The 13,584-nt window shown below is 35.0% G+C and overlaps 1 protein-coding gene across 1 annotated transcript in view; it reads left to right on the forward strand.

The window, feature by feature from the left end:
- Nucleotides 1-13,584, forward strand: part of LOC122576860 (dynein beta chain, ciliary-like) — a 192,355-nt gene that overhangs the window by 119,030 nt on the left and 59,741 nt on the right. The window contains exons 44-48 of the mRNA XM_043747713.1: nucleotides 3,081-3,250; nucleotides 3,787-4,007; nucleotides 5,428-5,704; nucleotides 7,660-7,935; nucleotides 11,737-12,142. Of these exons, the coding sequence (XP_043603648.1) occupies nucleotides 3,081-3,250; nucleotides 3,787-4,007; nucleotides 5,428-5,704; nucleotides 7,660-7,935; nucleotides 11,737-12,142 (1,350 nt within the window). The remainder of the gene's footprint in view (nucleotides 1-3,080; nucleotides 3,251-3,786; nucleotides 4,008-5,427; nucleotides 5,705-7,659; nucleotides 7,936-11,736; nucleotides 12,143-13,584) is intronic.

Below are 13,584 nucleotides of genomic sequence, written 5' to 3' on the forward strand. Positions count from 1 at the left end.
CGAAGTTGTTGGATCGATTAAATATATTATAACCTGTCAACCGCAGCGTTATTTCAATTAACCACCCTTATTATCCCACAAGAAATAAGGGATCGTACGATTCGTGGCGTCGATTCGTCAATCGTAACGGGAATTTACGACTCCCGTTGGCGCGCTTCTTCGAGATCGCGTCTCCCCGCGAACGTGCGAAAATACAGTATAGGAACGCGAATATACTTCGCCGCTCTGACACTAGAGAGGAAAGGAGAAAGAAAAAGCAAGAGAAACGAGACAAAAGAAAAGGAAGATAACCGAGGTTAAGAGTACGTTTACGTTCGGGCTACAATAAAAGCTATAAGCACGATCAGAGCGGCGATAAAAACAATTAAAAATACCTTTCTTTCAGAGAAGATTGAATAATTAAGTAAAAAAGATATTTATTTTTCAAAAAGAAAAACTGGTAATTATTTACAAAGTGAACGATTTATCCGATTTCAGTAACCTTGAAATATGTTGTAGAAGTGAATATTCTGAGCAATTTTCCCTTACATATGTTACAGTCAGTCAACTTTGGTTTCCGAGATATTAACAAAAATTTCAGTTCAATTTACATTGCAATTACATTTCATTCTGACACAGATGGAGACTGTGAGGTTTCTTGCATATATATACAACATATGCTGTACTATATATACTATATATATGTCGGAGATGGGAGGACATCGGGGCCTCTCTGTTGGGATGGTTGGAAAAACCCCCAATATCCTGGCCCAGACGTTTATTATAACTACCCTTAAGCAATAAAACCAAGAGATAGTTGTAAGGCGCCAATCCGATTAGGTGTACTCGGGGTTTATGGCGATGAGCTTGGGTTCGAGGTGACATAATGAGTCGCCGAACGTAGCCACGGTCACGGGATGGACGTGTAACAACAGAGGTATGAAGTAATTATGCGGCTCGCCTTAAAACAAAGATTGACCCGAGAAGTGGGGAGAAGACTATATAAGGGTAGGTACATTTAGACTAAGACACAGTAAACACTGTTGAGACAGTTGACACAGTTGACACAGTTGCTGATTGAGTTGGTTACTGAGTTAGTTGCTGAGTTATCGAGAGAGAGTTATCTGAGAGAGCTTACTGAGCGGAGTACTGCTTTCACTTTGAGTAAAACGTTGTGTATCACGTTGAGTTCGCCGTCCCGTTAGCCGTGGATTCGTTATGGAACCTGAATCCATCGTCATCGACCTCTCGACCGTCCGTTCGTCGCGATTACCTGTAATCTCTTGCATCGACATATTTGTAACAATAAACTACCGCTGTACCCACCATGGCAAATCCAAGTGAGAGCACCTCAGACGCCCATGCTTCCAATCATTATCATTGGGGTTATCATTGAGGTTAGGTTAATGAATGTTCACGTGAATTGGGCATCGTTGTTATGTACTGTAGATGATATTTTACTGATACTAATGTAATTATTACAGAGTTTAACAAGTAATAGCGGCGATTAGATAATCGAGATGTTGATGACAATGAATTTAGGTTCGATAACGAATCCACGGTCAACGGGATGACGAATGCGATTTCTGTCACAGTCTAAGTCAGACTCAACTTACTGATCCACGATTTGGGTGTGTCTCAAGGTACTTGTCCACAGTACAAGTAGAACTTATCTGACTGAATCTCAGTCCAAGTGGAACTGCCCTTGCATATTTCTCTCCGTACTTCTCTGTACCCCTCGGGTTAATCTTTGTTTTTTTTAAGGAAAGCTATATAATTACGTGACCGTGGCTACGATCAGCGACCCATTATGTCACTTTGAGAACAAGCCCACCGTCATAAATCTTGGGCACTCATGTTTGGATTAAATCATAAACAACTATTTCTCAATTTTATTATTTAAGTACAGCTATAATAAAAAGTCTGGACTAAAGTATTAAAGACCTTCCCAAACATTCCAAAAGAAAGGCCCCGATGTCCTTTCATCTCCGACATATAAAATCGTGATTTACAACTAACGGGTCATGCCATCTTTAATTACAAGGGATATCTTTATAAACGAAAAAATGACGGGAACAATATCATTTGTTCAAACCATAGAAGAGTATACTTGCTTACATAATTATGTTCTACCTGAAAATGTAAGAAAAGATATAACAGAGAAGTCATAGTGTGAATTAGCAAATAAGATAAAATGTCCTGGTGAATGCTATAGTTCCTTATTATTAATTATTAACAAAATAACTCCGTTGTCACAGCAAAGATCTTTGCATGATACTTATTATATTTCCTTATAGGTTATGTATGTTATTATATATTGAATTTTTACTTATTTCAAGTTTTACTATATTTGCTTATTAAAATTCTTTCATCAGGACTGACACGTTCGCGCATATTGGTATTTTGTTTTTGAATCAATGATCCAACAAATTGCATTAAATTTTGATATATATTTTTACTCATGCTGTTCAATGTACGATATAAAATACATGTTCATCTTCTGACAATTCCCTTGCAATGACAAACAGTTGACATTTCTCTCGATATTCGGATGAATCCAAAATCTCTTTTCCTTACACCGTCGAATGTAATGATATAGAATGAAAGGGACTTCCTCATCGTTCGAAATTTCAATAAAGAGAAAAATGTATCTTATTGTTCGCTTCCTAGACTGAATATTGATATAGACGTATCGTCACGTCTAGTAAACTGCGATTATGTTTCTATGAAGTTACGTTTCGTGGATAGTAAGCCTAAAGGGCACAAGCAGGAAAAATTGTTCAGTTAATACAACGTGCACAAAGGATATAACCTAACAAACACGAAGATGGTACTCCGCTGGGGGTAGCCATCCACATGATAATCAAACAGCTAAAAAATTCTACCAAATGTCCAAATTGGACAAATTGTGAACATAAATTATTGAATAAAACAAAAAAATACAACGTTTGGTTATTGGGACGGATAACAATGTAGGTTTTCATATACGGGGTGTTCCACTGCACTAATAACACTTTTATGTAGCAAAATATATGTAAAATAACCTTTTATGATTATTATTATTCGTTTCAATTAATTACTCGTGCATTCCATTACTTTAGGAATTGCAAAAAGTGCTCGACGTTTTAGGAGAAAGGATGAATGCAGCTTTAGCCGAGAAACAAAAATGTCAAGACGAAGCTGACGCTACTGCTTTAACAATTGACCTTGCAAATAGATTAGTGAATGGTTTAGCATCCGAAAAAATTCGATGGACCGAGGAGGTAGAAAGGTCAGATTTTACTATTTCTCATTTCCTATTTTTGTATGTTATATATTATTTTTAAAATATGTCACATTAATATAAAAATGATTATTTTCAGAGTTAATGATATTTTATTTATGACAAATATAGAACGGTATTTATCATTTATGTATATAGCACATATGTATTTACAAAAATATACATAAATATGCATGTGTCATATATATGTATAAATATAGATACTATACAGAGTGAACTAAAAACAGGGTATACCTAACACAGGTAACTTGAATATCTGGGCTGTTATTGGTGATAGGAAAAATGATAGAGAAATGATAGGAAAAACATAATTTGATGCAAATTGTTCTTTCATAGGTGGGCTTGTAGAAGTCATATGAAGGTTAACTTGGTTTTTTTAAATGAAATGATATGTTTTCTTACAATCTGGTAGAACGTTTTAACACAATGACCTATGATTTAAGAATAGTTACTATCCTTATGACATAAAATTTGTTATTTTCTACAATAGAAACAAGATTATTTTAAAGAATTTAAATTTTTAGTTTGACGAACTCGTGTGTAACGGTACCAGGGGATGTGCTGATTGTAACAGCATTTTTATCATACATGGGATCTTTCACTCGAAAATATAGATCTGACTTAATGTACGAAAATTGGTTACCGTTTCTGGAAAGTTTGGAAGTAAAAATACCGAGGACTACTGAATTGGATGTACTGGCTTTATTGACAGACGATGCACAAATTGCACAATGGAACAACGAAGGTGAATACATTTATATGTTCTACAGCTTAGTTAATGCCATAATTTATTATCATTTGAACGTGATGCTATGGAATAGATACATAATTCCCCGTCTAATTGAAACACCTTAAACATCTCACGATCAGTCGATTTCCATGATAGGAAGAAATGTAAGAGGAAAACGCAATTTTTGTTTCAAATAGATAAATAATGTTATACACGAAACAACGTTCTGCTTTCTTTATAAAATCTTTCTCACATTCTTCGAGTTATTAGAGCCATCGATATATTTTTTTAATGAAAATATTGAATACAGCAACAAAAATTCAACAAATGTACAAAGAAGCATGAGCAACTTAATAGTATTACACATTCTACGTTGAAATGAAAATATGGGAATATTTGGCTCATAACCAGGAGGTTGCTGGAGAGATCCCTTAAGTGAAGGGAGATTATTCCTACTTCCACAGCCACTTTCAATACAATCACAAAGATAAGTGGGCTTATTGACTGAAAAATCACATGTACATGTTAAATCTTTCTATAAAGAGACTAAACTCTTTGGAGGTTCTAAAGTAAAGCTGGAGGTGCACTGAAGCTAAGCCAATCCAAATTCAGTCAAGTTCAGTCTAAGTTGCGCTGCACTAAATTGTTACAGTTTTTAATACACACCCTTTGTACATACCTATTTCAAGTGGCACATTGCCGGACAGCTGATCGGAAGCAATGTTCTTTTGTTTGCAATGGCAGGCAAAAGCTGTCTCAACATCGAAAAAGGGACCTTTATAAGGATGCGCTAGAACTCCTCGAGGGTCTGCTAGAAATTTATGATACGCACGGCCCGCAGGAGTCATTAAATCCGCCGGGCATGTCCTATTAGAAATATATTTATGATTACAATTTGCCATCTATTATTAACAGCTACCAATTGGAGCGCACTTCTGGCTCCAATACACATAATTTGAAGAAATATATAAAATATCTAAAGTACAATGCCTTCTATAATATTATTTGATAGGTACAATAATTTTCTATCGAGGTTCCTTCTTTTTATTTATATTCTCAAAAATATGAATTTGAATAAAAATCCACAGACTATTCATACCTATGGAGAATCATTTAAATATTTGTTGTAGTGTAAACAACAGCAAAATAATTTAACAAATCTGGAATTGTAATGATTTCTAAACTAATATGTGCGTAATATGTGTTTTTAAGATGCACGGACAATATAACAATTTTTAATTACAGTTTTAATTACAGTTTGTACAGAGTACAAAACTACATCGATTAATGCAGCATATTAACATTATACCGCGTAAAATGCAATATACTATTAATAACGATCGAATCATCATAAAAGTTTAAAATCTAAAAATTGTGCTTTCATATTTAATTTTAATAATAAATCATTATAACGAAATATTGATCGTTTGTTAAGGTTTACCAACAGACAAAATGTCCTCGGAAAATGCAACAATTTTAATGAATTCAACAAGATGGCCTCTAATGATAGATCCACAATTACAAGGATTAAAGTGGATAAAAAATCGATATGGTGAAGATTTACAAGTGCTGAGGCTTACTCAACCGAATTATTTATACTTAATTGAAATTTCCATTGCGAATGGAGGAATTGTTTTAATTGAAAATATCATGGAAGCCATCGACCCCATTTTAGATCCGGTTATAAAGAGAGATCTAATAAAAAAAGGAAGGTACTTGCTTATATATATTATTATTGTAACATAAATTCATATTTGATGAAATTGCTGTTTAGGAGATTCACCTTTAGTGATTCTGACCTTCATACATATATGCTATCAAGGTCACCGTCCTGAGTGACCATTAAAAAGTTTTAGCTGTCACTCATTATTCGTTAAAAAGTTATTAATATAATCATATTTAAATTTATTTAAAATAAGTCATATTTAACTATGCATTATATTACACATTGTTGCCGCGTTTTCTGATAAAGTCCAAAGAAATATGTTGTTAAACAGCAAACATAGTCCGTTGTAATGTGAGAAAATTTGACATTGTCCATCACTGGGTCAACGATGTCAGCAACTATCATTTCGTTAATTATGCACAAATGGGAATCTCAACTCCAATTTTGTTGAATTTCGGATATGTTGTGGAGGGGATGGTCTCGAGTAACATGCACTCTGTTCAAGGTGTGAAACGATCGTAGTCCTGGCGGAAAACAAAGATTTTTATATACCTAACCCCATACAGTTTCGAAACAAAATGATATGACTGAGGCGAATAAAACAGAAACAACTTAGCGCAAACGCATTTTTCGAAATTATGAGTCAGAAGTTCTCTTTAGAATAATTAAATATTTAATAAACCTCTCAATCTTTATCTTTGAAGTTAATGTAAAAATTTATATTCGTCTAACGACTAACATTATATTTGGGTTAGATTTTGCTTGCTAACCCTAACCTAACTTTAATGCTGTTTTTTTTTATGCGTGGGGAAATTTGAAATCATTCTGAGAACGCCATTCCTTAGGTCTAGTTTGGGCACTGAGAGGGACCACCCCTTTCAAATCCCTTGGGCTATCGTGCAAATCTGAGGACCCAGAACCTCCTTGGCGTGACAGTAATCTAACTCTAATACTAACTCTAACCTTAACTCATGCGAAGCAAAATTATTGACTCAAAATTTTTGCCTCGTTGGCTAAATTTTAACAGACGAACGGCAAGATCAGCGACTAAAACTTTTTAAAAATCACTCAGAAGAGTGACCTTGATAACATATGTCAAGGTCGTTGGTAGTAGGTCCTCTAAACAGCAGTTTTACCGCACATTACAACAATCGAGCATTTATTTTGAGGTGGTAGGACGTGTAGGGTGCCAAAGAAATACTCCATAGATTGATTGAACAACATGTCTTTATTGTCATTATACGATGGACTTGACAACTTTAGTAGTGCGCGTCCCGAATTTCCCCTCGTTTCCCTTTATATAGGTTGCCGTGTGCCTCGAAAGTTTTCTTTCGGGGTAGGGAAACGACTTTTTCTTGTTGAAACCCCTTGCGCCTTTCCTGTAAGTCCTAGAGTTTATTCTTTCACGACGCCCTGGCCAGCGTTTTTTCTTTTAAGACATTCTGGTTTCAGCTAAAAAGTTCTACCAAATGTCTAAATTAGACAAATTGTGAATGTAAAGTGTTAAATAAAAAATTCTGGCCTCGGACTTCGTTTCGCAGGCCAAGTGGCCAGCACATGCGCTTAAACTCTGGACCTTTCTACGGGCTTTTTTACAGCCATGGGCCTCTACAATTTTCAACTTAATTATCTGTTCTATTGTTTGAATTAGCAATTAGAAAGCATGATTATTTGTAAAATGTAACTAACAATAAGATGCATCTAGGATTTAGACCAATGTACAGAACTCGATTCAATATGTGTAATGGTTTTATGATAATAACCAGAGACTATTTAATACCAACTTTGAGATATTATGCAGTATATATTGATATGAATCAGAAATAGTAACAAAACTTAAATTATTTGTAATAGATGCACATGTAACTATATATATTTGAAACACTTATTTACATTTATTTTACTTTTGAATTGTTCTATTTATTTTCTTTATTTTATTTCATAATTACTATAACTATTATATACTATATATTTTATAAATACTTTTTTATTATTATAAAGGGCGATAAAAATTTGGGACAAAGAAGTAGATTATGACCCCCGTTTCCGGCTAATTTTACAAACGAAGTTAGCTAATCCCCATTATAAACCCGAGATACAAGCCCAAACTACTCTTATCAACTTTACTGTAACAAAAGATGGTTTGGAGGAACAACTTCTGGGTGACGTTGTGAAAGCCGAAAGACCTGATTTAGAATCCAAAAAAGCGGAATTAACTACTCAACAGAATACCTTCAAAATTACCTTGAAGAGATTGGAAGATGATCTTTTACACAGGTAGGTATATGATACAATTTTAGGTGCTATTCTATATGTTGCCAATTATCAACTAGGTGGCGACCAAAATCCTGAACATACCGCCCCCCTTGAGCGGTCACGTTCAAAAGTTCTCATTGTAAAGAAGTATGTAATTGCGCATAGTACATTCTGATGAAATATGGATGTACAAAAGTGCGATTATGGAATGAATATCTTAAATTCTAACATCTATGAATATTTTCCATCCTTCATACAGAGTTCTGTATTCGTCTATGGTTTTTGCCAACTTGCTGATAGAAAATGGACAAGATAACAGTTGGGAGTATATGAGACGAATGACATATTAGAGCATATTAAGCTGACTGCGATGAATTACCCATATTCGCATGCAGGAGATTGTGGTGCCGTCTATGAGACAGCGTACAGCTATCCATTGGGCATTCTTCAACAAAGTGTGTGTTACGCAGTCAATTGAAGCAAAGGTTTTTCTCTCTCACTAGTTTTGATCGCTCGGGTACTGACATTGTCAAAAATTTCTTGCAATATCGTGAGGCATGAGATCTATTACAAAGGTTGCACGTGATTTGAGATTGTGAGATGAATGTTTGGTTTGGAGTCCGGTTGGATTCGTGCAGTTTGCGTATGCTGTCTTGTTCCGGTAACGTATATTATCCTGACTGATTGTAGAATGTGATGGTGTTTGATATGTTAATCCTGTAGGTTCTAATATCCTGCAGCGAACGTCTAAAAATTTGTGCAGTTCTTTGGCTATTGGGAAGGGTGTGTTTACTATCCTTGCCTTCCATTTTAAATCGGTCTCGCGATCTAACTTGGATGTAAGTAAATAGAACAGTACTGTATCCGCTGTCGGTTGTTTGAGCGCTTGCAAGACTCTATAATGAGTTTCTATCTTCTTTGAATAGGATTATAGATCTTGATACGATGGCCGCTGTAAAGGAGCCATGTCAAACAATGCCTTTAAATGGTTGGCCACGATTTTTACAGGTTTATTGTATCGCTTTTGTAAAACCTCCCATGCTATCGAATATTTGATGGCTCTATTGTCTAATGGTGCTTTTGCGTTAGCAACCTTCTGTGTTAGGAAAGGGCGGAGATAAATTAATTTCGAGTACTATGGAGCAAAATTGCTCCGCGAACCTTGGCCAATCTTCATAGGATCCCGAAAAGCTACGTAGCTGATTTTTTAATAATGCTATTTCATTGTCGGTTGGATCCGAATATGGTGTACCCGGTGAGTTTAGCGTACTATCGGCATTTTTGTCTCTTCAATTATATTTGGAGCGCGTTCCTTACAGGTATAAGATGCTGCTTTTAGGTTAAGGTATTTCTCTATTGTCTGCCCATAGTCTGTCTCATCCAATTCGCTATGGGTTTCTTTAAATGCGACATATTCTTTTTCTAAGTCGTCTAACATATATCGAATAGATAGAGGTTGCTGATCTTCCTTTATCATAGTATTAAGTACCGCTTGAAATGTTCCTAGTTCCATCTTGAACGCTACTCCTTTCAGTTTCAAATGCTTCATGCGGTCTACTTGATTACGGATTATGGTGGATTCGCTTAAGTTTCGATTGGATAATTGCAGCAGGGGGTGAGTATAAATGGTTCAGTCTGTGTTATGTGTCTTGCTTGATGACTGCTTGATGACTGATGAAGACTGTCGTCTCTTGAAGCGCCTGGTACATATATTCTAACACTCCATCCAGGATGTACCCTTCTGTCTATGTTTCCTGTGAGGTGGGAATCTATTTCTATCCAATCCTGTAACTATCAAACCGCCATGGGCGTATCTCATCTGGTTTACTATTAATTATTTATTAATGTTTAATACGAGGAAGGAAGGTATGGTCACTGACGTAGGCAGATGATATTGTGTTGATGGCGGATAGAGAAGAGGAGCTAAAAGAGATGTTAAGGAGATTCAAGAAATTTTTAAAAGAAGCAGAATTGGAGCTAAGCACGGAAAAGACAAAAATAGTAGTATTTGAAAAAAGAAAGAATAAAAGGAGACAAAGAAGATGAAATTGGGGAGAGCAAGAACTAGAAGAAGTGGAGGAGATAAGATACCTAGGGTACATACTACAGAAAAACGGCAGCGATGAGAAGCACATACAAGACAGGAAAAGGAGAGCGATGATAGGAATGAAGAAAACATGGAGCGTGGGAGAAAGAATATTCAAACAGGACTATAAGAGGAGAATGAAGATGTTTGAAGCATTAGTAGAGAGCGTGGCGCTGTTTGGAGCAGAGGTATAGGGTTGGAACATGGAAGAAAGGCTGGACAGGATAAAAAGGGGGTACGTAAAATGGATCTTAGGTTTAGATAGGACAACACCAAACTACATACTGACAGAAGAGTGCAAGATAGAAGAAATCAAGGTAAAAGCATTAAAAAGAGCAACAAGGTATGAGGGAAGAACTCTAGAATCGGAAAAGGAGCTAGTAAAAGAGTGCATAAAGGAAAGAGAGAGAAGCTGGGGAAATGGCCAGGAAGGGAAAAGAGCAAGAAAGAGAAAGAAGGAAATAGAAGAGGTGAAAAATGGAGGGACACAGAGGGAAGCAGGAGAAGAGCAAGAAAGTTGGACAGGAGACCAAATTGTAGAAGAAAGAAGGAAGAGAGAGACAGAAGAGAGGAGGAAAAGGATAAGGGAATCCAAATACAACAGACACTACAGGAACATAACCAAAGATGAGATGCCAAAGTACTTGGAGGGGAGGATGAGGTGGAAGGGCAGGAAAGTTATAGCCAGATTCAGGTGTGGAAATGAGACCAAAGCAAAGGAATACTGGAAAGAGGAGAGAGAAAAAAGGTGCAGATTATGTGGAAGGGAAGAAGAGGACCTGAGGCATGTAATAGAAGAATGTGAAATAACAGGAGGATCAAAGGACATGGAAAAAACGCTGAATGAGACTGGAGAAGGACTAATGGATTTAAGAGCAATAGTAGAGAAAAGAAGGGCAAAGGCAATACAAGAAGGGGTGCAATGACAGGAAGGTAGCACAGCAAGGAGGCAAAAAACAAAAGTGGCAATAATGTGTAGTCATAAGTTGCAATAGTTTGTAGTCACTTTAGAGCGGACCCGTTGAGCACTAAGGATGCCAATTAGCCTCTTGACGGGGTCGGCATTGTAAATCCTACAACTAGCGAGGTGAGAATTTTCAACTTCCCAAAAAGAGTAGGTGCGTTGTCCGTGTCGTAAACTGAGGATCACCCAAAATCCCAAACACTATTCGATTAATTAGTGGTTATCAGTAATAGTAATAGTATTTGATATATGTCAATATTTTATCGCAATCAATATACTAATATTTTGTCTAATGTATCAGTATGATGAAGTTTTCAAGCACTAGATTTAATGTCCAAACCTTTTAGAATATTCTGTATATCATTTTCTATTAAAACCATTCTCTCTACACGTTACACTTAAAATTACATACTTTATAAATTTTAATAACTATTTTATAACCAGAGATCCAAAGTAAACTAAGAGTAATTATATTAAACATTTTGTGGAAAAAAGTCATTAAAATTTAATTTTTATTTAAATGGTAGCCAGTTATTAATAGATCTCGAAGAAATCTCAAAAAATGAAGTGATTAAAAAATACCAATTTTTAATTGTTATGATTACGAATAACTATTAACTAATATTTAATATTTATAATATTTTATTCGTAATCAAAATCTTTTAATTAAAGATATACACGATTATATCTTAACTTTGAAAATTTGTCTTATGTCAATTATGGTGTCTCTACAAATGTAAATATCATGACAATATTGTGTTTCTGTTCAAAGGTTATCGACTGCTGGGCCTGACATCTTAAGCGACGTCGACCTCGTGATCAATCTCGAAACCACGAAAAAGACTGCTGCGGAAATAGAAATAAAAGTAGCTGAAGCTAGAGTGACTGCTGTAAAGATAGACGAGGCTCGAGAAATTTATCGTCCTGTTGCGGCTCGAGCCAGCCTCTTATATTTCGTTTTAAACGATTTGAACAAGATCAATATGCTCTATCAGTTTTCTTTGAAAGCTTTTAGCGTTGTCTTTCTAAACGCAATTAGATTTGCAGTAGCTTCGGAGGATTTGGCTAAGCGCGTAGATCTTTTAATGGATAGCATCACTTATCTAGTTTTCATTTATACAAGCAGAGGATTATTTGAAGCCGATAAATTGACCTTCCTCTGTCAAATGACCATTCAGGTAAATATTTTATAATTTAGATCAGCGGTTCTCAATCTGTGGAAACCCCTCCCCCCCCCTGTTTCTTGATCCAAGGGATTCCTTCTTCTTGGTTTTGTTTTGTCACTATTCCTATCTTATACCTAGTATTTACTGTATTACTTATACGCTTCCTATTAGTAATTTATATAAAATAAACATTTTCCATTAGCTGCATTATAACATATCCTTAATACTAACTTCTGAACATCCATTAATACCCATTTCTATAGCCTGGATCTACAGTTATTAACTTAGACTATTAACTGGTAACTATATAACTATAATACATTACTATTATACTATACATTCTAATTCAAATAAACTTTTAAAACTTAGCATTAACACAATAGATTAACCACTAATTAATATTGATCAGTCTCTTCTTGTCTCCTTGTTCTTCCCCTTTTCTTTTTTTTATGCTGTAACTATGTTTCTCCCTGCTCTTTCTTCTCCTAGAATCCATCCATGCTGATTTCTAAGAAAGTTCAGTTCAAAAAGGAACTACTATTTCAAAACGATGGCTTGTCCATGAATGTAGTTGTATGTAACATGTGAAATTCTAAAATTTCATCATCTTTGAGTGTACGTAATGATGGTAAAAGGCCTTCAAAAAATGAAATACAACGACTTTCTTCTTTATTTCTGGGAAAATTGACCTGCTGATCTATCAATTTCATCAAAATCTTCCAACCTATTATGCATGCTCTCCATGCTGCCAATTCCAAATTTTTATCTTTATATAAGTCTATTTTGTAGTCTTACATTAGACTTCGAAGATTTTTTATTCTTCTTATATTTTATTCCATATAGAGAACTTTCATTCCATTAAATATATATTAAAAATATAATTAAAGATATATATATTTAATTATAAGTATATAGATTTATAGTAATATTATATATTATATTATAGTTATTATATTGCACTAAATTATGTGTAGCAGTGTACATTTAATTATATTATTAATAATAACATGAAAATTATTGATATATATAATGAAATATATATACGTTAAAAATATATATTTGATGGAACCTACATTAAATAAACTTTGGTGGATGTTAAAAATTCCATATTGTTTTTGTCATTTTATCAATTTATTTACTAATCTATTGATTTCATTGAAATATCTTTTCAACGAATTACATATTTCTCTACCTAATGCTTCCATTAAATTTTTATCTTCACATGAATCTATTGTCTTATCACATCAATTGGAGGTCTTTGTTCCATCTGTTGAAGGTCACTGCCTTTAAGAAAACTCTACATCTGGTCTTTTTAGCTTTCTAAAGCATTGAAGCCATCGACAGCGCATAGACAAAAGACTGCGACGAAGGCAGGCCATAAACAGTCGAAAGGCGACGTTGGCTTCAGGGTTTTTCAGTTATAGAGTAACACTGCTAGCGTGCGGATCTGGACC

Source organism: Bombus pyrosoma, linkage group LG17 (assembly GCF_014825855.1).
Source record: "Bombus pyrosoma isolate SC7728 linkage group LG17, ASM1482585v1, whole genome shotgun sequence".
Lineage (NCBI taxonomy): Eukaryota > Metazoa > Arthropoda > Insecta > Hymenoptera > Apidae > Bombus > Bombus pyrosoma.